At 39.4% G+C, this 25,764-nt stretch overlaps 1 protein-coding gene across 6 annotated transcripts in view; it reads left to right on the plus strand.

Moving 5' to 3' along the window:
* Positions 1-247: 247 nt before the first annotated feature.
* INSIG2 (insulin induced gene 2) overlaps positions 248-25,764 on the plus strand; it is a 29,723-nt gene continuing 4,206 nt past the window's right edge. Inside the window, exons 1-6 of one of the 6 annotated variants that reach the window (XM_032353846.1) lie at positions 248-332; positions 5,863-6,244; positions 12,910-13,034; positions 16,230-16,396; positions 16,575-16,674; positions 17,638-17,842. In XM_032353846.1, coding sequence (XP_032209737.1) covers positions 6,001-6,244; positions 12,910-13,034; positions 16,230-16,396; positions 16,575-16,674; positions 17,638-17,679 — 678 coding nt within the window. In that variant the 5' untranslated portion in view covers positions 248-332; positions 5,863-6,000 and the 3' untranslated portion in view covers positions 17,680-17,842. The other 5 variants (XM_032353847.1, XM_032353851.1, XM_032353848.1 and 2 more) reach the window with 5 other exon arrangements.

A 25,764-nucleotide genomic window follows, 5' to 3' on the forward strand; every position in this document is an offset into this window, starting at 1 on the left:
GATTCTCTCACACCGCCCACTGGGCCTGGATACTCGTCACAACCCAAGATTGCCTGGTCAGCAAACAACAGCTGACCTAACCACCTCCCACTCTCTAAACAGTCCACGCCTACAAGCAGGAGCTGATTTCTGGCAAACCGGAAGCTCCTTTGCCCCGTCTCGCCGGCTCAACAACGAGCGCTGGTACTAACCGGAAGTTCCTCTGCCCCGATCGTCAGAGCGCCTCCTCGTGGACTGCACAGGCGCAGTGGGGCTTCGGCGGAGTTGTGGGAGGGGAGGAGGAAGAGCTGGAGGGGGGCGGGAGCCGGTCCCAGAAGATGGCGGAGGCGGGGGTGAGTTGGGGGTCCCCCTGCGAAGCTCGGGAGCTATGGTGCTGAGGGAAGAGGCCTGAAGAGGGGGATGGCCTTCGGGAAGAGGAACCGCTTGTGTTTTTGCAGGCTAGGAACCCTGCTGGCAGATGCGGGTAGCCAGGACCACAGATGGGGCCTGAAGGGCAAGGGCTCCCGCTTACCTGGTGAAGGGTCGGCGAGGTCCGGAGGCGGACAGCGGGGTCGGGCGGAGGTCATAGGAGAGGCCGAGTCTCCCCGGACAGTGGAAGAGTGTCCGAGCGGAAAGAAGACTGGAGGACGGCGGGAAGGGCGACCCTGGAGATCTGATGAAGCTGGAGGTCGGCGAGCTGTCAACCATAGAGCTGTCAGGATTTGGGAGGCTTGTAGCCAGGGAGACTCAGGTTGGGGAGGTGGATGGATCCAAAAGCGTAGCTTTTGTAGTAAGTTTGGAATCCACAAAAAGGTATGTTGATTATTAGGTTGAGGAGTGGGACTTTGGCATTTGGATTGGAATTGGACACCTTTGGAGTAGGTGTGTGGGTCAGTCCAAAGGGAACACTTGCCGGGACCTAGAAGTCAGTTGGTGATAGTTACTGGGATTTGGGGGTTGCTCATTGGGGACTGGCAATCTGGAAAAGCAAAGCTGTGTGGATAATAGGGGACTGGAAGGGGGGGTGGGGGAAGTGTGCTAAAACAAGTGATCATAACCCATGCCCTGTTAGTGTTGGAAAAAAGTTTTAAAAGTATGGGATAAGCTTGATAGTCTAGGAAAATATGGAAAATATGTCATGAAGGGCTTCCTGTTTTGTAGGATTAATGAGGAGAGCTTTAAGAAGGAATGGGTAGACTTGAGCCGTGGGCCACTGGAGCTGGCCCATACCAGGATTGCAATGGAGCAGAGGATTGCAGGGGAAGGCAGCCAAACAGTGGCTAGATTGTGTTTTCCAACTTTGGGGCTTATCCCTGGTTGCCTACCACTGAGTGAAAATGAAGGGATGCCTAACTAATAGGGTCTCCAGGGAAAAAAATATTAGCCTGTTTTCCATTTTCATTCTTTCACTGCACATTATGTTGACTAGTGTGATTTGTTGTAGTTGTCAGTACATATCTGATACAAAGTGACCATGCAGTGAATCATGTACATTTGGGAAAGAGGTTGATTCTTTTTAAACTGACAACTGTTGCTTTTTCGAATGATCTGCTGCAAAGGAAAGGAGAAAATGCAGTTGAGTAATTTAGAGACACATTTTCATTGTTATCAAAAAATTATTCAAATGATAGAGTAACCTTTTTAGTGAATGAGATTTGACATTTAAAAGTAGTAATGGGATGTGAATGCTGCTTGTTTAATGGTTTCTGTGTTTGGGTTTTAATGTAGAAAGGAAAGATAAGTGTCATTGTCTTCAAGACAAACATATTTGTCTTTCTAGAAGTTTTAGTGTGCAAAGTCTATGATTCACATTTGTGTGCTTCTATTTTTCATTGATGTGTTTTTCCTAATGTTTATGCTTATTCTGTTTTGAGAATACCATTATAATTAAGAGAGCATCTAATGAAAGATGTGAGGTAGTAATTTAGTTTTATTATTTATAGCCTATCTGACCTAAACACCTGAAGAGATAGGGTTCTGTAAGGAAGGAAATATACTTCTGTGACTGTTAATCATTGGAGGATGAATGATCTTGTGTGATTTGAGAGGGTGTTGGAATTGATAAAATACAACCGGTTCTTAAGGTTATAGAAAATTTTTTGTTTGTTTTCAAATGCCTGTTGCCTAAAAGTTGTTTCATTGGAAGACATGAATTTTGATTTTCATTCCAAAAGTCTGGAATCACTTACCACTTTTTTTTTTTTAAAGGAATAATATCACCCATTAACAGGCAGTCCTATAGCTGGCCTAGTATTTTTTCATTTTTGATGATTTGTTATAGACCTGTCTAAACTATTTTTCTCTTTGTTTAGTAATGTACTTTAAGGAAGTTATAGGTCAGAGCTCAAGGAAGAATAAGGATTTCTTATATACAGTGGGAGATTTTTCTTTGTCAGTTTTTGAAAAAAAAACCATTATTTTTGTATTAACATTAGTTGATCAGTATGACTTAAAAGTTGCCACTTGTGTGATTCGTGAATTGTTTTTGTATGGTGTTTGTAGTTGGGACAGTGTGATGAAATGTGAAGGAACTCTAGAAGGAACCAGAGTGTTGGGGATGTGGGGGAGAATGCCAGTCCTGGTGCTACCTGATAACAGTGTTATCATCTCAAGAAGTTACTTAACTTACTCTGTTTTGTAAAAATGGGGAAAAAACACTTACCTCCCTACCAGGATTATCATTGAAGATCTGTTGAGGTATTGTTCTCTCTAAATAATATCTTTATACCAAAGATTTTTTCCCTAATCAACAAATTATTTCTTGAATAATCTAAATTTTTCAAATATAGATTTTTTTTAAATTTTGGAGAAGAATCAAATTTATCATTGATATAAGAATAATGTTTAAAGGTATAGGTACATTTTGTTTTAAGAAAAAAAAATCAATACTTAATCAGAAAACCAAACTTTACAATAAACAGATTAAGGGCATACTTAATCCCAAGAGCTTTCATTTAAATAACTTACTTCCCTGTTCTGTTACTATAAACAGCATGCTTTTTTAAGGAACTGAACTGTTGTTGCATAGTAGGGATGTGGGAGTAGGGAGTGAGTGGTCTTGTGGAATTTCTTATCTAGTAAAATGATAAAACTGTTAGATCACTGGTTAACTTCTTTTGGATTATGGACTTTGTAAGTACTTGGTATAAACTGTGCAACTGTCCAGGAAAGTGCATATATATACAACTTTTTTGTTTTGTTTTGCATCAGGCTCAAGTACCCCCTGGAACAGATGATTTCTCAGTTCTCTTTTCTTTCTTAAATTTTAGGATACTGTAATTCTAAAGCATTCTTTTATTTTTGTCTCTAGTAATTATATGCTATTATATTATTATATAGTCATAAAAATCAGCTTTTTGGATTTTTAAAATATTATCTTTAAAAAGAGAACTCATTCAAATAAACAGTCACCAAAACAACATTGTGTTACTTTTAAAGAAAACTTTTGGGGTGAAGTAGGAATCTATAAACAAGCACTGCTAGGAAAGGTTGAATAAAGAGCTATTGTAGAATAACATAAACAACTTAGAAAGTCTCTAGCTTGAGGAAATAGTCTGTGGCAATCTGTGGCCCTGAGTGGGAGGACATTGCCAATCTGGTGGTGTTTGGAAATATTGTAGAAACATTTTTGGTTGTCTCAAATGGGTGAGGGGGCACACACTGGCATTTAGTGGGCACGAGCCAGGGACGTTAAGTATTTTGCAATGCCTAGGGCAGTTTCACTCAGCAAGGAATTGTCCTGCCAAAAATGCCATTGCCCTCTGACAAACACTGGTGATTGTGAGCTGGGGCCTGGCACAACTGGAAAAAGCTTTTTAAGTTGAAGTTATTAAGCTCTTACAGAAACATAATTTCAACACACCATATCCTTTGCCATTAATTCCCGCTTGGAAAAAATCACAGACATAAAAGAAGGATTTACTAGAGGAATTGTGGCTACTTAAAATGTATGTATACTTTTTGTTCTTGAGTAGCCATTTTAAGAGCAGAAGTTGGGGCACCTTGCTGTGTCTACTGGACATCTGGGAAGTGAAGGGTCTTAGGCAGTATGGTGGCATACGAGTCTGTAAATTGGCCGTATGATTTTTTTTTTCTTTAAAATACCTTTTCACACCTTGATCTATTAATTTTGAGGAAAATTTTAAGGCATTTTTGCATTTTGTCATGATCTCTGTGATATTATATGGTTGCCTACTTACACTGAGGATATATTACAGTTGAGTTAGATTTTCCATGTCTGCCATCTTTTCAGTAACCAAATCCCCTTCCACAAATCCATGTGCCAAAGAAGAAGTCTGAGGAGTTAGGCCGGAATAGGACTTAGGTTTAGAGGGAAGAGGTGGGTTTTGGACTCAGACCTAAGGTAAGATTCCAGTACTGTTACTATGTTCATGTGATGATAAGCAAGTGGCTAAATCTCTTTGACTTTGATTTCATTTGTAAAATGAGGATGATAATACTTACCTTTGGATGATTTTGAAGATTAGGGCTAACTGTATGTCCAGGGAGCTGTATCAATAGTCATGATTATGGTGATGATGAAAAGTTCTGTAGCAGCTGAACACCTGGCATGCTTATTTGCTGGATTGCACAGCAAGGAAGAGTCTGCAGGACCAGATCAGGAAGAGATGGGTTCTAGATGTTTTCAGTTGGTGTGTAGAATGTATTTGTCCATGAATCAGCCATAAGATGTACTGTTTTCTGTAGTCCTCTAAGCTGCAGAGCTCAGTCATGCTGTAGACTAAGTTAGGTTTGTGAGGACTAGCTTGAGGACAGATATCCCACTGTGAGTGTTGGGCACAGAGCTTTGGATGTGACAGAGGTTCAGTAAAACAAAACAAAACAAAACAAACAAAAAACCCAGTCTGTTGTCTGTGTTTAGCACATGGAACTGATTGGCTGTGACATGGCTTACTAGTACTCGCAAATGTTCTCATTTTCATACAGATTATTTCTAAAGTCAGCACCCCTCTCCCCAACCCTCAGTTTACACATGGGTCTTGTGTTCACAGAAAGCATCAGATGTTCTTTGTCTTAACCAGATGCACACAAGAGACCACTTTCCCTGGCTTTTAGGAGCCATGTGGCCAAAACTCCTTACAGTCTGGGCATGAGGTTACTTTCTATTTTCTTAGCTTTCTTTCTTCTGCTTCCTAGTGCAACTCTTTCACAGTAGCTTTGTGGTTGCAACAGAGGGCTGCTGGGTCTAGGCAGGGGTGGGACACAGCTGTGGCCCTGCAGAGAGAAGGTCTGCTTTCTGTGCTTGGTTTATGTATAGGTAAGTGGGTGGCAGTCTGTGTTTTCTAAGATGCTTTTGTGCAAAAATCAAATATACAGCCTGTAAACATGAAAACAGTGCGTTCCTCTATGGAGGTCATCCTTATGAGCAAGTCACATTTTATTGTGAGCAGTACAGAATTTTTGTTAGAATATGTTGATTTTCTGTATAAATTCATTTATTTTTTTTATAAAGCATAAGGATTTTTACCTAAATCTGCAGGCCCATCTGTTCTGGGTTGGAGATTTAGGTAGAAGAAACAGAAACTTGGATTTTAATCTTCCAGATTCTGGTAGAACTATCGCAGATAACCTGCTCTGCATTTCTCTGAAGCAGAACAAGCTGTTTTTATTATTATTCTAACCTTTGAGCTTCGCAGGTCACTTATTCTGTCTTAGTATATATAACTATAACACTTTTTATTATACCATGCCTATAAGAATGCTTTTTAAACCACTTCTTATTCAATAAATACTAATTTAAATAAATACGTAAGCTTGTCATTTCATTATTTGTACTTTGAAATTAATTAGTATTGAAATCAGAAAAATTGTATGATCATTTATTAGATAAACATTGATTTCTTTTCTTCTTATCTCTTGCAGGATTTCTGGTAGGTCCTCTTTTAGGATAAGATGCTGTAACTGTTGAAACACCATTCTGCACTGATTCATAGACAGTTGGCTTTTCAGCTGGGAAGCCTTTTTCTCCCCACCTTGCTGGTTTACTGAACTGATGAAACCATGGCAGAAGGAGAGACAGAATCACCTGGGCCCAAAAAGCGCGGCCCCTACATTTCATCTGTCACTAGCAGGAATGTGAACTTGATGATTCGTGGAGTGGTACTATTTTTTATTGGAGTATTTCTTGCCCTAGTGTTAAATTTACTTCAGATTCAGAGAAATGTGACGCTCTTTCCACCTGACGTGATCGCCAGCATCTTTTCTTCAGCGTGGTGGGTACCGCCGTGCTGTGGCACAGCCTCAGGTATGTGTAGGCTGCTTCTGTAATGCTTAGAAAGAAAGGAGGCCGCATGCATGTGGATGTTGTCTGGGCAGTACTTGTTTTTCAGCTTTGATTTCAATGCGGGACAGTGGACCTGTTTTAAATGAGCAGTTTGATGCGTTGAAGCAAATTCACACAGTGGTGTTACCAATCACCACAGTCCTGCTGTAGTACATTTCCTTGACCCACAGATTCTCTTGTGCTCTCTTGCTGTCCATTCCCTACCCCCAGCCTCAGGCTTCCACTTATCTTTCTGTTTCTGTCCCTAGGTTATTTTTGCCCGTTTGCCATGTAATATAAATGGAATCACAGTGTAGATACTCTTGTGTCTGATTTCTGTCTGACCTATGAACTATAACAATTTAATCTTAAAAGAATCTTACTTCCCTTTGGGATGAGGCTCTTAACTTCTTAATTTTGTCTTTTCTTCAACCCACCTCATATTAATCTTTTTTTTTAAATATTTTTTTTTAAAGATTTTATTTATTTATTTGACAGAGATCACAAGTAGGCAGAGAGAGGGGGAAAGCAGGCTCCCTGCTGAGCAGAGAGTCTGATGTGGGGCTCAATCCCAGGACCCTGAGATCATGACCTGAGCCAAAGGCAGAGGTTTCACCCACTGAGCCACCCAGGCACTCCAGTTCTTACTCTGAGTTATTTTGATGATCATTGTCACTGTGGTTTTAAGGCTTAGACCTGTGTGTGTTATGGCCTTGTTTTTGAAGTACATGACAACTTGAGAGATGGAGTAGTGTTATGCAAGTTTAAAGCCTCATGTTGTTATTTTTTAGATTTTTGTACCTGTTTTTTTTCTTGGTATCTTGTTTTTAGATATGGTTTAAGGATAATGAATACTTAAAGAGATTAATAAGGTGGATTCTCTTTGCTTACAGTCATTAGCCTATTTCAGTAGTTACTTTAGTTCTTTTTTGGTGGACAGTGTGTGAGGGATAAAGTGGAGCATTTCAGAAAGCCTACTTCATGCAGAGCTTCCATAATTGATGCTCTTTAGCTTTTTCTACTGACTGAGACCAATAGATTAATAACATTTTATAAAAGAAAGTATTAGAAGGACGCCATCATTGTGTGGTAGAAGAAAAATCTGATTGAGGGAGAAAATTGCTTTTTGGAATGTCCATTTGGTGTCTCATACTTAAAATACACCAATACCTTGCAGTAAAAATGTACTCTTGACTTCCATCCTTGAGCTGGAGGTTGAAGGCGGGGAGTTAGGTGTGAGATGTTTTAGAATGACTTGTGGAATCTGCTGGACAGTTGCATGGATGGAGAGGCATGCTGTGGTAAGGTTTCAGTGTGGTTTATGTGTCAGTGTATGTGTCAGTGTCTCTATCACAATATTCACATTAAAAGTTTATAAAGGCAGTGATTCGTAATTTCCCCAGGGTTAGTGCATTTTCTGAGACACTAAACAAACTCATCCAAATAGAATAGAAAGCATAAATTATATTTTATCATTCTCTGCTGTGTCTACTAGTCCTCATGTATTTTCTTTTATTTCATCTAAACTAAAAAGAGAAAAACTAAGTTTTCCCATCGTCTTTTTCTTTTTCTTTTTTTTTAAGATTTTATTTATTTATTTTACAGAGATCACAAGAAGGCAGAGAGGCAGGTAGAGAGAGAAGGGGAAGCAGGTTCCCTGCTGAGCAGAGAGCCTGATGCAGGGCTCAATCCCTGGACCCTGGGATCATGACCTGAGCAGAAGGCAGAGGCTTTAACCCACTGAGCCACCCAGGTGCCCCACCCATCGTCTTTTTCTAGTTTGTTTATTTTCTCGCATGGTATAGCTGCTATCTGGCTACCAATTGTAGCTTGTTGGGATTTGGAAGAACATGACTTTTCAGAATAGACAAAGGACGGTCAAGGGAGGGAAACTGTTACTTACTGACTGCCTCGTAATGTGTTAGGCACTTCCCTTAACCCCAGGGATCTGTAGGGCAACTTTGGGAGTGAGATTTTGGCATTGTGCCTACTTTGGGGAATGAGGAACCTGATAGGAAGAGAGGATGTCATTGAGCCCAGGGTCTCAGAGCTAGTAAATGGTGCAGCTGGCTCCAGCATTCCAGGCTGGAGGAGGGGAAAGAGGAAGCTACTCACACTTCCGCTTGACTCAGGGTAAGCTTGCAGACTAAGTGCCAGGCTTTGATGGAACCTGCTGTTGTGTGTTGGACTTTGTGGCTGGGGCAGGAGAACAGGTTTCTTTGTACCAGGAGGTTTCTTTGTACCACCATTAAGGAGAGGACCAGGGGTTGTGTCTGTCCCTGTGACATGGGCACTTTTGCCACAAACTCATATTTAGGAGGGACAATTCCAAATGTTAATGCCACATTTCAGTTACTTTGTCCCTGCTTTCCTTCCTTTTTTCAGCCACTAGGTTTTTCACATTTAGAAACCTAACTTCATACTTCCCCAATTAGTGGATTTACACTTAAGTGTTTCTCCCGAAAGCAGTGCATTCCATGAGGTATGTGGGTACACGGAGGTACAGAGGCATTTGGAAATCTAGATTCCAGTTAACTCTGCTACTGATTTTGTTGGGTGAGTCATGGCATTTAGTAGATGAGAGTGAAGATACCAGTTTTGTGAACATTACTGAAGGTAGAAAATGGATTCTTGCACCTCCTGCCCCCAGTTTTGGGGAAAACATCAAGGAAATAAGAAGTCAATGATATAAGAAACACAGTGTGTACATGTTTACATGTGTTTCAAGTATATATATGTTTTTGTGTATATGTGCTAGTATGCATTTTCAAAAATTTCTAGGCTTTTACCATCTTAAATCAGAAAAACTGATAATTGTCCTTTGTTTTTCCTGTCCAACTAATATTCATAGACAGAGCAGCTAGCTACCTTCTGGAGATTCTCCAGAATCACCACTTTCTACATGCAAACAGAAGGGTCCCTGGCTATCTGCTATCTTTCCCTATAGCACCTACTGCTGGAAAATTAGCGGTGCTTCTGGAGGGATACCCAGTAGAGAACTCTGGTATATTTCCTTTGATTTCATTTTCTTTTTCTTAGTTCTCTATTTTTAATTTAATAATGGTTGGTGTTTCAAGTTGATTAACTTCTCAATATGTGCAGTGATTAGAATCAGAGTTAGAAACCTCTTGAACGTTATGGGGGCCTGCAAAGGAATCTTTGTGAGGAAAGAATAGAGGGAAAAGATAACTATCATTGTGTGGGTAAAATAACTAGGGAAATTGATTTGAAAATTGCAAGTAACCAAATTATATTCATACCTGTGAAGCTAATATCTAACAAAGAAAAAACAGATCTTTTCAGTTTAGCCCAGCAGTCATTTACCCAGTTCCTGGAGAGCCCTGAATGTTTGTTTCCTCCTGCTCTCGCTTCTCCAGGTTTCCAAGTTTCTATGTTCCTTTGTCTCTTGATCCAGACCCTCTACTGCTCTGATGGGAATTTTCAGTTTTTCTTTTTCTTCTTCTAATTTTTCACTCTGACCACCCGCCAATCCCTTCTCTCCATCATGTGTGGTACACTTAGGACTGTAAGAGTGAGCAGCCTTTAGTTTGCTACAAATGCAATGGCATTATTTCTTGATACCCCAGTGTGTACAGGGTAGTCTCTATGATACGACCCTTGCCAACTTTGTGTTCTTCAGAGTCTTTCTGAAGCTCCCTTTTTGCCTAAAGCTTAACAATTTTCAGGTGACAGTGGGTATTTTCATTGTCCATACTTTTCCCCAGACTTTTGTCTTGGATTAGAAAGCTCTTTCCATGCCACTGATGTGCTGCACTCAGCTTCTCCCTCAGGGGCCACCTTTTCTGTGAAGCTTTCCTAACACTCCAGCACCCTGCCTCCCCTCAGCACATGCCAGAAGAAGACTGGGCCCCCACTAGGCCCTGTCAGTACCACCCCTAACATATTACTGTATTGCATTGTTTCTGTGCTCACTTTGGGACCGGGATCATGTCTTACTCTTTTTTTCTTTTAAAATCCCTGGCAAATAGAAAGAACTGGATATATTATGGGAATTTAGGTATTTATTGAATGAAACATTGCATATCTTGTCGTAGTTTTCCATGAAAGTCTATCTTTTTCAGTGGCTTCGTTTTTCCCCACCCTTTCTTGAAAAACATTTGATTTAACTGTTCCTCTTAGTGCATCACTGAATTAAACACAATACCCCAAAATGTGATGACTTAATATTGATGTTTTGCAAACTTCTTCTGCTTTTGTCTTGGTACACTGTAACAGGTTGCTGGGAAGTAAATCTATCCCAAGAGATGTTATTTTGCATCAGAGAGCCCTTCAATTAAGCAGGACAGTGTTTGCATATAATGTTATACAGGCATGATTTTAACAATCTCTTGTTAAAATAAAAAAGTCAGAAGGAAGAGAAAAGAAGCCCAGACATCCTTCTGCTGAACTCACAAACAGTGGAGTCTCACTGTGCTGTAGACACTGCTATCAGACTCTGCCATGCCTTTATTTAAAGGGAAGGAAGAAGACATTTAATGGAAAGTGACAAGCTTCCTCGAATTCTTCTTCTCAGTGAGCAACCGAGAACCATGCATACTCAATGGATTTGATTTTTATTGGCAAATCCCAAGGTTGGCAGCGTGGCAGTTTAAATTCCTTTTTGTGTTTTTGCTTTCTCTCCTCAGTTGTCTCTCACTTGTGAGTCTGACATCACATGCATACAAATCTAGTCAATTTTACTTATTTATATCTTTGCACACACGTCAGTATTCTCTATGTGATAATTCTTTACCTATGGCATCAGCTGCTGAGGAAAATTGACTTGGAATGCCTGATCTTAGTTGATTTTAGTCAGCAACAGGCAAAGGGAGGAGAGAGAGGGAGAGAGAGAGTGAGGAATGACATGAGCTGTTAGTTTCATGACCCCTTGAGAGGAAAAAAAAAAAAAAGGAGGTAATACTCATTACGATGTATTTCAACTGTTAGGCATGCTTGTTGCCATTTTAATTTTGTAGGAATTTGGAAATGCTGTCAGTTAATCTCCCAGGATTTTAGAGTCAAGCCTTTTAAATAGGAATATGATTTGAAAGTTTTAAATTGACTAATAGTTGTTGGAGGTCCACATTGCTGAAATTTGTTGTTAATCTCTTGATGGTCTATGAACCATCTCTACTCAGCAAAAGCCTAACTCAGAAGAGCACTTTCAGATTTGTGGATTAGAGCACGCATACGCCATTGCAGCTGCTCACCCCCAGATGGAGGGGTGACTGTGTGACCTCTTTTTAATACTGCTCCATTGGTCTGCTAGCCTGTGATTTTTGATATTAATTGATTTCTCTTTTTCCTTAAAGATTGAATGTGTCTTTTGTCAGATCTAGCCAATACCAGGCCAGGCAGGGGGGGGCGGTTCCTGATCCTCAGGCACTTAAGATTTTGGTACAGTAATTTCAAGATACATGATAGGTAGCACTGGACATCAGTTGTGTCTTTATTGCTTGATGGCAACATGACCATTCTGTTTTTAGGGAAATGAGCAAGTCAAGGCTGATTAGCTATTTCCCATTAAATTTAATCTGTAGAAGTGCATTTTCCTTATAACTTGTTGAAGAATGTTTTGGTTCATTAAGGCCTTTTTTTTAGTGACTAACTTTACATTTATTTTATTTTATTTATTTATTTTTTTAAAGATTTTATTTATTTATTTGACAGAGAGACATCACAAGTAGGCAGAGAGGCAGGCAGAGAGAGAGAGAGGAGGAAGCAGGCTCCCTGCTGAGCAGAGAGCCCGATGCGGGACTCGATCCCAGGACCCTGAGATCATGACCTGAGCCGAAGGCAGCGGCTTAACCCACTGAGCCACCCAGGCACCCCTAACTTTACATTTAAAATCTCTTTCCATAAATGAATAAAATGTTGACGTTTGACAAGTACTTTAGTTAAAAATTGGGCGTGAATATTTGGAGTCTCAATCATAGACATTTTGTATACAGTTTTTCATAATTATATGGTTAACCTTCAAGATGTTCTTTCCAAAACTGAGAAATGTACTAAAATGACTTCTCACTTTTAAGAAGGAATTTAAATTTTAACTGAAAATGTACAGTTCTTATAGAGAGCTCTATAGAGGGGAACATCAGGACACAGCCCTGGGCACAGGAGACAAGCTGGAGGCACTAGAGTAATCTGTAGACCAGGACATCTGTAGCCATTGGAACAAACACTATGTGTGGGGTGACCTTACTGTATGCATTTATGCTTCCAGCTTCTCTTTGGACAGTTTATGTGGCATTTTATAACATGCTTCATGGTTATGTACTTCAGAGAGAACATTGCTTAGCTGCCAGCTGGTCTGATGTTTTCAGATCTCAGAGATAGGAGTAGTAGAGAAGAAGCATGCAGCATCTAGTGCAAACTGCTAAATCATGACTCATACAGTGAAGTAGTGCTCTGCAATTATAATTTGGAATACTGTTGTAATCATTTACAGTGCTTTCTGCAGTGGTGTTATCTCCCCGCCCCCCTTTGGGGAGGTAAGTTTAAAAATATCAGTGATTGATGTTAAGCAACTTGGAGAGCTTTTGAAACAATCTTTCAAATGCTTGTGGGGGTTGTAGTGACTCTTTTAGCTTAAGTTTTGCCAGTATAGCGTTGGAGATGACTTAATTTTTTTCTCCTTCTTTCCACAGCTGTGATTGGGTTATTATACCCCTGCATTGACAGGCATCTAGGAGAACCACATAAATTTAAAAGAGAGTGGTCCAGTGTGATGCGGTGCGTAGCCGTCTTTGTTGGTATAAATCATGCCAGCGCTGTATCCTTTCTGCTGTAACGAAATGCATAATCACAAAGCAGTTCCAACAAACCAAAGGTTAAACAGTCCCTTGCAACTTCACCATTGTCAAGTTGTGATATGTCCCCTTTGTCATAAAAAGAACATGTGCTATGTTGTTGAAATACCACGGTAGCAGCCGTGCAGTTAATGCTTTGGGTATGGCCTTTTATTTAAACCCCCGTGTTTCAGGACCACTGAACAACTTGGCACGTTTAAACATTTTGCGTGTTCTTCTTGAACTAGGTTACATAATTCTGTGTAGTTTTGCTAACTCTTTGATTGAAACAGATACATTTTCAAAGGATTTCTTCCCTCTCTCTTTTCGTTTAAGACTTGCCAGTGAGGAGGTGTGGTGGCTTCAGGATGCTGGCTGTTTTTTTTTATTTGTTTTTAATGTACGGAATCTGTAATTTTTTCCAAGAAAAGATTCATCCACTGGTTTTAATCAATGCCAGCAAACCACTTAAATGTTCTTAAAGGTGTTATAAGTGGAAATGTTCAGCTTAGACACTGGCCAAAAAGAACATTTGTCCCTAAGGTACATATATTTAAAGTCTGATCGTTTATGGATTCTGACATTTTATTTCATGATCAGAGTTTTTTTGAGAATCCCAGCTGGAAAGGTAAAGTAGCCTCTATTTCCCTTCTTCCCTGTCTTTTCCCTGATAGCACAGAGAAAAAAAAGTCCACCCCAGAATAAAAGTTTTTGCTCTTGTAAGACTTTCATCCTGTCATCCCTCCGACTGCCTCTCCTCTCCTCTCCCGCCCCTGACTTTCCTTTGTAGAAGAAGAGAGCCTGGGACTGGCTAGTGCAGTCTTCCCTCTTCTAGAAGATGTGGCTTAGAGAGTGGAAGGGGCAGGAGCTTTGATGCTGGGAAGAGCATGCAGTGCAGGTCAGGCTGCCTCGGGTTCCCTTGTGTGGCTCTGCACTGGGCTCACGGCTGGTGGTTAGCTGGTGAGAGGGTGGGGCACACGGTGGATGGATTCCTGTGTCTTTCATAGGAAATACTGAGCTGTTTTGGAGAAGCTCGAGGAGGGGAACAAGGGCAAGTGGCAAGGTCCTCCATTCTGCAAACACCTTTGCCTTTCTTTTCTCCAGTTGTGCTAGCCCTTGGGGATTTGTAAATTTGGAAGCCCCTCAGTGGTGGTTACTAGTTTGGTTTTCCATTTCCATTTGTATTAAAGAATTTCCCAACAAGTTTAGCTTGGAGGAATCTTTGAGATTTAGGATTTTATAACAAACAGATCTAGTGGTGGGGAGTGCTTAAAAAGATAGACTCATAAAATACTATATCTAAAGGAAAACTTAGAAATCACCCAGTTATACATTTTCTTTATAAAGATAACAAGACAAATGAAAGCTAAGAGTTAGGTACTTTGCCAAGGTGCTCGTCCTGCAAGGCTGGGACAGAGGTGAGATCAGACCACAGAGATCCTGGCTTGAGTCTAGAAAGGGCTCCTTCCCTCATTCAGGAGCCCCCTAAGCATGTAAATCCCTCCCAACTGGTGGATTAGACCATTCTATCACAGATGTTTCAGGTGTTTTTAAATAGAGAAATTTAGATAGTCTTTTCTGGAATTTAAAAACCTTTATATATCTAATTTAAGTTTTTTGCTTTGGTCATTCTCTTCTTTCTCTGTCAATGAAATACTTGAATATAGTGATTTCTTTTTTACTGTTCTGTTCACCATTGAAGCAAAATCCAAAATGTCTGCAAAATTTATCACATAGACTTAATAATATTAGATCCCTTAGACCAGAGAAAATCCCATGGTACTATTTTTCAGGTAGAAGTATTTTACCTATTTACCCTTATTTTCCTTTGATTCTTAATAAAGTTTGTTTAGTTATCAAAGATAGAACTCAGTGAATATCAAATTCCACTCTTTATAAGAATGTTTATTGCATAGAAAAATCAGAGCATATAACCTTTCCTTTGGAGTGTTAGGTATAATGCCTGCAAAAGAGTAAGAAAAGCTTTTGCAGAAAGCATACCATAAACTGTAGGGTTTTTTTATTTTTTTATTTTGGTAAATCAACCTAATCAGGAAATGACCTTGAAAGAATGGCCAAAGATGGCCCTCAGATGCTAAGAAGTACATGAAGTGGGTGTTGGAGATACCAGCCGGTGTAGTAGGGGTGGCGGGGGGGGTGGTAAGTACAGGATGTTAAAGGAAGTGGGAAGTAGTTTTATATGCATTTTTTGAACTTCTCCTCTCTTCTCTGTGGTGGCAGCATGGCCAGTTAGTTTGGTTGAGCTATCTAGCCCCCCCTGGGGAGCCGGATATAGAGCCAAGATGTGGCCTTTGGGACATAGATAATGCCCTTTTAATGATACTTGAAATTAATTCCTTTAGTGTAATCCTCTAGCAAAGAAATGAGAAAATTGAATTTGTAAAGCTTCGTTTTGCCCAGAGATTTTGGAGTAGAAAAGGGCTGCACATTTGTGAATAGATGCTTAAGTAAGTGACGGAAATAAAATATCATTTGAGCAAACTGTCCTATACCAGAAAGTCTCAGGCACCAAAATAGCTTGGCAGGTTGCAAGATAATGTTCACTTCAAGGCTTTATCCTCAACAAATTAAAACTAGAACAGTTGACATAATAGAAAGGGATACTGTGTCCTTGGTCCTCTTGTTTCTGAACTGCATTATTATAAAATGTGTCTGTCAGTAAATCATATAAAGAATGTGGTACCCTGTTAAATAGCTGTCAACTCTTCTATTTTCAAGTTCTTGTATGATTCGCAAGTAATTCTGAACCTGTTTGAGAAGTAATATTGGTTTCTTTTTTAGCAAAAGTGTGTTCTTTTAGCAGTACTTGTGTTCCGAGACTTCTGGTTACATTTTTAACAAAGAAAGCATTTCTCATGTAATGGGTCTGATCTTATAATTGTGAATGTAAACAGAAGGCTTTTTTGGGGTGGGTTGTGGGGGAAATACAAGTAGGTGGGATCTGTTAATGAAATATCATGCTCTCTGTGTATCTTTAGTAAATATTGCAGACAATTTTAATCTCACGCGTTGTCCTGCATTGTATGGAAAGACTGAACTCACTCTAGAATAAGCAATCAGTTCCTGTCTCAGCAGTAACATCTTATTTTAGAAAAATGAACAGTTGGTATTATTTGGTGACGAGTTTTAAGAAGATGACTCTTTAACACTGATCTCAGAAAGTGGATTTTGATAACAACATACAGTTGTCTCTCACACTGGCTGCACTCTCCATTGGACTATGGTGGACGTTTGATAGATCTAGAAGTGGTTTTGGCCTTGGAGTAGGAATTGCTTTCTTGGCAACCTTGGTCACTCAACTGCTAGTCTATAATGGTGTTTACCAGTAAGTATTCTTTTTGGTGCTTGTTTGCTAAAAGAAATAAACAATTGATTTCAGAATTGAATTTTGGAATTGGGTTAACCATTTTAATGTACAGAGTAACTTATTTCCATTGTAATTTTCTTTATATGTATCATTGTACTTCCTGGTTGGGTTGTTAAAAACATTTCTGTTATTCTAGATACACATCTCCAGATTTTCTCTATGTTCGTTCTTGGTTACCATGTATATTTTTTGCTGGAGGCATAACAATGGGAAACATTGGTCGACAACTGGCAATGGTAAGCTGATGCTTATTATTTCATCCGTTATTGAGTTGTAAAACAAGTTTTCTCCAAGCCAAGCATACTGAGAGTCAAAGGAACCCCTGGATAGAAAGGCTAAAAGGTGTTACGGATAAGGTGATAGGATTTAACCTCTAGTTTTTTTTTAACTAGTCTATAGTCTATCACAGAGAGACAGTTTTTAAAAGTGAAAAGCAGCCTTACTAATAACTATGTTGCTTCAATAGATATAGATTAGGACTATCTCTGGCAAATCAAGATGTTTGAACATTTTAGTTAAAAAGAAAAAGGACGCTGTTGGTCATGCCTGTCGTGAATGGGAGGAGTCAGGGAGCTGCATTTGGAGGCCAGAGTAGTTGCATGGATAAGTGCTCTCTGTGTCATTGTAGCTGCTAGGAGAACTGAGTGGCTTGGGTGGCTGTCTTTTTGATAGTCTGGCCATCCAATTATCTCAAGCCCATTAGTTTCCTTTGTGTTGAATTGTGGGTGAACATTTGTAGCTGTACTTCTAAAATACTGTCTTGACCAGAAGATTTTGCTAATGTAATAGTCTTCTCCCCCTTGATTTTATAAAGTGATTTGAAAAAAATATTACCTGAATTCATTGTATAGTCCTGCTCTTAAGTTCATGACCTTTCCTTTGCTGATTCGCCTTACCAAGCACTCAGAGAAACCCGTTTGCCTCCCTTCGTGTTATAGGATTGATCTGAATCATACTGTTATCATTTACGTGTGATGCAGAAACCTTGTTTTTTGCCTGCGTTTGCTATGTCTCTTTCACTTCTTGACTGTGAGCTTTCTTTTTCCCATCACATTTGTCATTTGCTTCTAATCCTTGTATAACTCTCAGATTCTTTGACAAATAAAGTGGGCATATGTTAATAAAGTATTAATTTCTAGTCTGTATGGAAATCGCTATTCAAAATACACCTTAATCTGTTAACCTTTTAATTTTTACAGTATGAATGTAAAGTTATCGCAGAAAAATCTCATCAGGAATGAAGAAGGCAAAAATGTATCTTCTATACAGAAAAACAGGATGAAAAGGGCACGTAAATGATCGCTATATCAACAAAGCTTCGGACTGTAAAATTGCCAGGATGCAGTTTTTCCCTTGATTGGTGTATATATTTGTGTGTATGTGTGTGTGTGTATGTGTGTGTGTGTAATCCATACACACACACATACACACACACTTCCACACATATACATGCACATACGCATGTATTAATGCAATCTGTGATTGCTTCATCTGTAAATCAGTTACAAACCTTGATGTATTTGACTTAAATAACTATAAAATATATGCACTACATTAAACAGCGTGTTCATTAATAGATGAAATTTTTTAATTAATTTTTTAAACATACCATATATTGTATCACAATGTTGATGTGCCAAAATATTCTGTTATTGTCATGCAGAGTATAAGAATGCTTGAACAGTTTATAAACTTAGTGAAATAAAATAAGAGGAAAGCCAAAAAAAGAGAAAGAAAAAGAAAAATGGAAAGCTGGTATATTCTCTTCTGCTTATGTTGTGCCTTTTCATTTTTCTAATCGCAGCAGTATGAGTTATGGGTGCCCTGACGAATGGCTAGTTTCTATTTTAATGTTGTCTCAGAGAGCTTGGGTGTTTTAATTGGTAATGAAAATGAACTTCCATAGAACATTTTAAAACCTGCATTACTAGAGAGCATCCAAAAAGGAATTCTGCTGGAGGTAAAAGTGATGAGCAGGAGAGGGTTATCAGCATTAAATAGTTTTAAGTCTAAGTCTGCAAGGCTATATGTAATTAAAAGAAGGCACCATTGGGAAATTTAGCTAGAATAAATATGTTATAGAAATACCAAAATGACCTTTTGCAGTGCCACAAAGTGTGAAATGATGTTGTCATTTGCAGTACAGTAACTCACTGCTTTTGCACATGGAACACCCAAGAAACCCTAAACAGATCAAAATGAAGTTTCTAATTCTCTTGGGTTCTGTAATCTGTTGGGTTCTGTGAAGCAAACCACATTAGCCTGGCTGGGTCACATGACTGACGGTCAATGGAATGCCATCTGGGGAATGGATGAGCATATCACTTTTTTTATATTCATATGTCCATGAGTGCACAGTTCAAGCCTGTTCCAGAATGTCCTGAGATGGCATATACCATGCATGTTAAAGATTTCAATAGCAGTTTTGTGCATATCTTTCCAACAATGGGAACCATTTAAATGTGGTTTAAACATATTTTTAGTTAACTTTTTCCTCAGTTTTTATTTTTGAAATTGATGACAATTGTCTGATACACAGGGGTGGAACTTTCTCCTTACTTTGGGTTTGTGTGTGTGTCCGTGTGTGTGTGTGTGTGTGTGTGTGTGTGTGTGTGTGTGATTGAGTGAGAGAGAATGTACATGTAGAAATGTATGTGCATGTGCCCATGCTCTCGTAATGTGTCAACTAGATACTGTTTAATTTTGGGGTTTAAAACCATTGCTGTCAGACTGAGATCTCATATGCCAAACTTTAATCTGCTTTTACATTTTATGGCTGAAAGTATGAAGATCCTAAAAGGATTTCATATTGAATATATGTATACAATCTTAACTATAGTGGTGGTAAACATACTACTATAATTTATTATTCTATCTTCCAGATAATGTTATTCATTTAGAACAAATAAGGTATATTTTTAGAATCAACTTTGTAAGCACTATAAATCTTTAATAAGTTATAAGGTCTATGATGTGTTTACTTTGAAAATTGCTGTTAAAAGCAAGATGTATTAAATACATAATTATCATCTTGGTTAAGAGTCATTTTTTTCTTCCTCGTGCTAAATCTTAGAATCTAATACTGAGAATAATTTAATAAAATTAACATGTATGATTGAATTTGCTAAGAAATAATGAAAGGAAACCAAGTCTAATATTACAGGAATTGAATGGTTATCACTTGGGAATTCTCAAGATTATTTTCAGATCATTTAGAAACAAGATATTAGTGGCAAAAATAAAATTGTTTTGATATTTTGATAAACATGTAAATATATTACATCCAATTTTTTGCAGTGAAAGAAAGTAGACATCTTTCAACATTGCTACATTGGCAGCACTTCCTTTTATTAAAGTTCTGGAAAGCAAACACTTGAAAACTGAAACTTAATTCTACAAAAGCACAGGAAAACAATTAAAATTAACTATCCAGAATCCTGCTGATACTTCTGTTATAAAATTTATTTGTTTGCACTGAGCCCTTTTACTTTGATCAAGGGCGGTGGAACCTCTTAGTGGCACATAAATTCACACGTCTTGTATTTTCTAGGTGGAATCCGGACTTGGTCATTATTAAATAGTTCTCTAATTTTCTTGGCTCACTTGCCTGCACAGTGAAGTACAGCTAACCCTCAACAGGCACTGACCCCTGCACAGTCCAAGGTCTGCATACAACTTTTGACTCTCCCCAAAACTTAACTACTTGTAGCCTTACTGATAACATATTTTGTGTATGTATTGTATTTTGTATTTTTAAAGATGGAGAAAAAGTGTTCTTAAGAAAATCATAAGGAAGAGAAAATACATTTACAGTACTGTACCACATTTATCGAAAAAAATCCACATATAAGTGGACCTGTGTGGTTCAAACCCAGGTTGTTCAAAGGTCAACTGTGTGTTGTTTGTAAGGTAATTCAATTCAATTCAACTGATGGTCTGTGTGTGTAAAGTCCTAGGTTTGCGCATGTGGAAGAATGTGCTTCACTCTCCTAGAACATTTAGCAGGCCTTAGAATTCTAGGTTCATAGGCTAACCCACCGCCCCCTGCCCCACCAATCCCATTATGTTGAAGACTTTTAACTCATTGTTTATGCCATCTAGTGTTGGAGATGATAAATCTATTAGTGTGATTTTCTTTCCTTTGTAGGTAATTTTGGTTTTTCTCTCCAGGAGCTTTTACACAGAATTTTCTTTATCTTCACAGTTACTCAGTTTCACTTTGACCTGTTTAGCTTTAGATTTGTTTTTACTTTTCTTGCTTGTTATTCAGTATGCACTTTCATTCTGTGTGCTCATGTCTTCAATTCTGGGAAAATTTTCAAGCTGGCTGCATATTGGAATCATATGGGAACTTGTAAGTATGCTGATGCCTTGTTCCCACTCCCAGAGACTCTAAAATAATTGGCCTGGGGTGTGCGCTGAACATGAAGATTTTCATAAATTCCCCAGCCAGTTTTAATGTGCAGCCCAGATTGCTATTGGTTGGTGTAGATGCGTGTAAGATGAGGGGAATGTTTGAAGCGAAAGAGAGATCGTAACTTTGGGAACGAAGAGTGAGGGACACATTGAGATACATTTTAGACTAACATCTGAACCTGATGACTCGAGTGTGAAGGATAAGGAAGAGAAGTGGGACTTAACATTTCTTTCTTGGGAAACTAGGTGGATGGTATTCCTATAAACCAAAGAGGAATGCAGAGAAGCAGGTGAGTGGGTAAAGTTAATGAGTTTGATCAGCTCAGCTATGTCTGGAACATCTGGTAAAGATGCATCATAAGCAATTGGATATAGCAGTCTGGGTTATTGGATGGAAGTGAGGGAGCTTGTCGTTGGCATGTGTCCATGATCTTTTGACACTGTGGAGGTGGATGAGATCTCCAAGGAGCATGTTAGAACAAACAGAGATGAGATCTGAGGCCTAGTGGTGTGTGCAGAAGAGCTGGTGAAGGAGGTGGAGGGGCTGTGGTCAGAAGTGGGAGAAGAAATAAAAGAGCGATGTGCTTGAAACCAGAGCAGAAGGCAGTTCCTGGCAGAAGGGAGCTAGAAGTTTGAAGTGCAGTTGGAAGGAATTATTAAGCCTATAGGTAAAGGGGATGTGACTGTTTTATGTTGGAAAATGCTTTCCCTAACCTTTTTATCTTAACATTTGAAGTCTTTCATTGTATACCAATAGCTTACAAAATATATTTGGGACAAGTCTGATCATATACTGAGCTGTATATTACAAGTGAGGGCAGCTGGGATTAGCTAGAGAACTTTGAGGGAATGGTGGAGATTTGGACAGCCTCTACAAAGAATAGACACAGGGACTGACTGGAGATGAAGAAAGAGTTTCTAGATCATTTGAGGCCATCAAGGACTCAAGGCCAGAGATAAGATTCTTAAAGTGGAGCCAATCAACATGGTAGTGCCATGTCTAGGGGGCTCAGTAGTCCAGGAGTTTAGGGCAATTGTGATGGGATAGATTGATTCTCATTGGGAATTTATTGGAAGACATGGCACAAAGGCTATGTGAAAAATGAGTGGAGGCTTCTAACAAAAGATCAAGGGATCTTTTATCATGGGATCCAGGCAAATTGGGAAGGGAAGTTGAATCAGCAGTGGTGACCTAACAGTGTAAGGGGTATTATGCGAAACAAGTCACTCAGAGAAAGACAATTATATGATCTCCCTGATAAAAGAAATTTGAAAGGCAGAATGGAGGGGGTCACTCGGGAGAAGGGAGGGAAAAATGAAACAAGATGGGATGGGGGAGGGAGACAAACCGTAAGAGGCTCTTAATCTCAGGAAACAAACTGAATGTTGCTGGGGGGTGGAGGGTAGGGATGGGTTGGCTGGGTGATGGACATTGGGGAGGGTATGTGCTACAGTGTGTGCTGTAAATTATGTAAGTCTGGTGATTCACAGACCTGTACCCCTGAAAGAAACAGTACATTATATGTTAATTTAAAAGTTGGGGGCGCCTGAGTGGCTCAGTGGGTTAAAGCCTCTGCCTTCAGTTCAGGTCATGGTCTCAGAGTCCTGGGATTGAGCCCCGCATTGGGTTCTCTGCTCGGCAGAGAGCCTGCTTCCTCCCTCTCTCTGCCTACCTCTCTGTCTGCGTGTGATCTCTCTGTCAAATAAATAAATAAAATATTAAAAAAAAATAAAAAAGAAAGAAAGAATGAGGTGCGCTAAAAGGACTGAATGCCCTGAGGTAAAAAGCCCTTTTTCACAAAAAGGGTGATAGGCTTAGGGTTTGTAGTCAAGAATTTAGTGGAACATTTCCAGGTTGAGAGGTCCAAGGTGTGATCTAAACAACTTTGTTTACATAGTTCACCAACGTAGGTGGAGACGCACCACAGTGGAGTGGACTCAAGGCCCGTGTAACCAGCTATTAGAGCAGTAGTGGTGTTACTCAGAGGTCAGGTGCAAAGGACGGTCTTATCTGTAATCCTCCCAACCATCTGAAGGAAATACTTACCAGATGCCTTGACTGGATTGGGATTTTAATTAGAGTCCCTTCTCCCTTCTTTTACTTATTTTGTAGTTTAGTACCCCCAGCCCCCGCCACATCATCTGAAATTTCAGCACAGGTTGTAGTAAATCCTGTTCAGTCAGAGACATTTCCTCTTTACTCTAGGGCTTTTTTTTTTTTCTTTTCTTTTTGGTCTTTGTTCTTATTATTTGTTCTCTGTTTTTCTTCTCTCCTTTCCTTCTCAAATGCTTCTATCCAAAAGATCTTTGATCTTTTGTTTCTGTTTTCTGGATATCCCTTAGCTTTTCTCTGTTGTGCTGCACTCATTCAGTTAGTTAACTGGATCTTCCAGCTCAATGAGCTGCTCTTCAGCTATATCCACTCAGCATTCAGCCATCACTGGGTTTTTAGTTTCAGCGATCACATATTGAGTTTTCTAAGATCTTTATTGTATTGTATTGTATTGTATTGTATTGTATTGTATGTATTGTATTGTATTTTATGGAAGTGTGTTGTCATTCTTGTATCTTCTGGGGATATTAATTTTTCTACTTTTAAAGGTCGTAACTTTTATACATAGCCAATGTAGGGAAGGGCAGGATGAGCCTATCTGTAGATATGAGTGCTCCCTTGTTGGCTTTGGGAGTACTACCACGCCGCTCTGAACTTAGTCCTCACTCTTACCACTTTCATCTGGGGTGGATACTGTGTTGTCTCCATCCAGTCCAAGATGGGGGAGTAGAAGTGTTGCATTAGCCCAATGGCTGCTTCCACAAGAGCCTGCTTAAACCCATCAGGTCGGTTCGGTGTTTTCATCTCTGGCGTCAGCCACCTCTGAGCTTAGAATCTGTGGTTTCATTTTTAGCAAGTCCCCTCCTTTAGGGTTTTTGAGCTGTGGTTTCTCTCCATCTATCTGGTCTCAGTTGTTTTCTCACTTCCTGGAGTTCTTGTAGTATCTGGTCCATGGAGGATACATCTCATTTGGCAGTATAGTTGTGGATTTCTTTTCTTTTTAATTTTTTGTTGTTGTTTCTATCGACCTGAGGTAGGAGAGAGAGGCTACAGCTTAAGTAGTCTGTCTTCCTGATTCAACTTTCTCCACTCCTTTTTGATACCATGAAATCATGCCTTCTGCCTGTTCATTTTCTTTATGTTTCAAAAACTCAATTTAGTTAGGAGCTGAGAAAAATAGGTTAAGTCAGTGGTTTCTTTTTTGGCCTCAATAAAAATTGAGGTATGGAGATTATTTTTTTCCTTTCAAAATACATTTAGTTCATTGAGTTCATTGTGCCAGAGGGTTAAGTATACTAGTATCTCTTCCTTTATACCTCCCTTCTTTTTACCACTGATGAAATCTGTGAAACCTGTCATCTTTCTTTGTGATTTACAAGACAGACTTTTCCAGGGTATGTCAGCTGTTCTGAAGACAATGTTGTTAAGTATCAGATTTGGCAGATCAGATAGATAATGATGTGCCTGGGAAAGAATGGGCTATTGATGAGCCTTGTGTCAGAACTGATTGCCGTATATGGGCAATTTTTCCCTTTCACCATTTCCCTGGCTGCGGTCTCCATGAGGATTTCATGAACAAGGGGCAGTTTTGATTCCAAATCGAAACCATGCCCTGGTGTCCTTCTGTTCTTTTCATGGCAGGGTTTGCAATTGCTAATCTTCCTGTGGTGTTCCCAGAGGTGGGCTTTGAAAGTAATGAGCACTTAGGAAATATACTGCCACTTAAAATAAGCTTTTTTTTTTTTCATCACTGCTTTGAAAACAATAAATCCACTCCAAGCTACTGTGTTGCCATATGACTGTTGCCTTTGCAAGATTTATCTCTTTCTTGGAAACACTTTTTGAGGATACTTGTACGGGATGTGATCATGGACCAATTCATTGTGATGAGCAATTGAGGAAACAAAGGGAAGAAAGAACCCAAGTGCTGAATCTGTTTGTTTTAGAAGAAAAGTTTCTAAAATGCATTTCTTGGGAATTTCTGCCACTGAATGAAACTCATTTCTATTCCCTTTGTAGTCATCACATGTCACTCCTAGATCTTCTGGGAATGTCTACCCAACCAAAGTATGACAGTGGCAGTTCTGTTTTGAAAAAAATCCTCTCTGCTTTTACAAAAGTCTGTGATTTTCCAGCAGGACATTACAGAAAAACGAAGTGCTACCCCATCATTTTGGGATCAGCCAGATGCAGCTGCCGTGCGGAATCTCCGCATATTGGCTTGGGGAGCCCGTAGACTGACAATTTGACCATGTCACTTAAAGATGTTTGTAAAGACAAACCTTTGTGGAATTTCCTATGCCTCAGACCCAGTGTATGTCCGTGTCATGCCTGTCTAAGAGAAAGCAAGTCAGTCTACGTTGAAGCACATCTTTCCAGAATATATGGTAAAATTCATAATAAGGTTGAGTCAAGTTCAGCTTTCTTTTTCCCCCCCAGAAAGAATAAATCTGTGATCCTTCAATGTTTGATAGTATTAGTTCTGGTTCTGGGTCCCAACTAACTATAAAGGGACTGGGATGTGTAATCCCTCCCCCGGAGGAGAGAAGAACTACATACGGGTGATCACTAATAGTGTCTGCTACTGTTGGCATAAAGCATTTTGTGACACTCTCTGCCTGCTAGCATATTTTCTGTCCTAAGTGATTCATAGTGAACACAACTAGGAGAAAATAAAATACTTTTTTTGGTGGTAAAGTTAAAATTATTATCTTTAAAATACATAATATGTAAACTTAGTATCCAAGTTCTAGAATGGTGGGAAAGAAGGAAGGGGCTCACCTTTGCCTTTTCCTGTCATCTAAAAGAAGAAAGTCCAGGGCTTGGTTGGGGGGGTGACCTGCTCAGTCGGTTTGGC

This window comes from Mustela erminea, chromosome 8, assembly GCF_009829155.1.
Source record: "Mustela erminea isolate mMusErm1 chromosome 8, mMusErm1.Pri, whole genome shotgun sequence".
NCBI classification, from domain to species: Eukaryota; Metazoa; Chordata; class Mammalia; order Carnivora; family Mustelidae; genus Mustela; species Mustela erminea.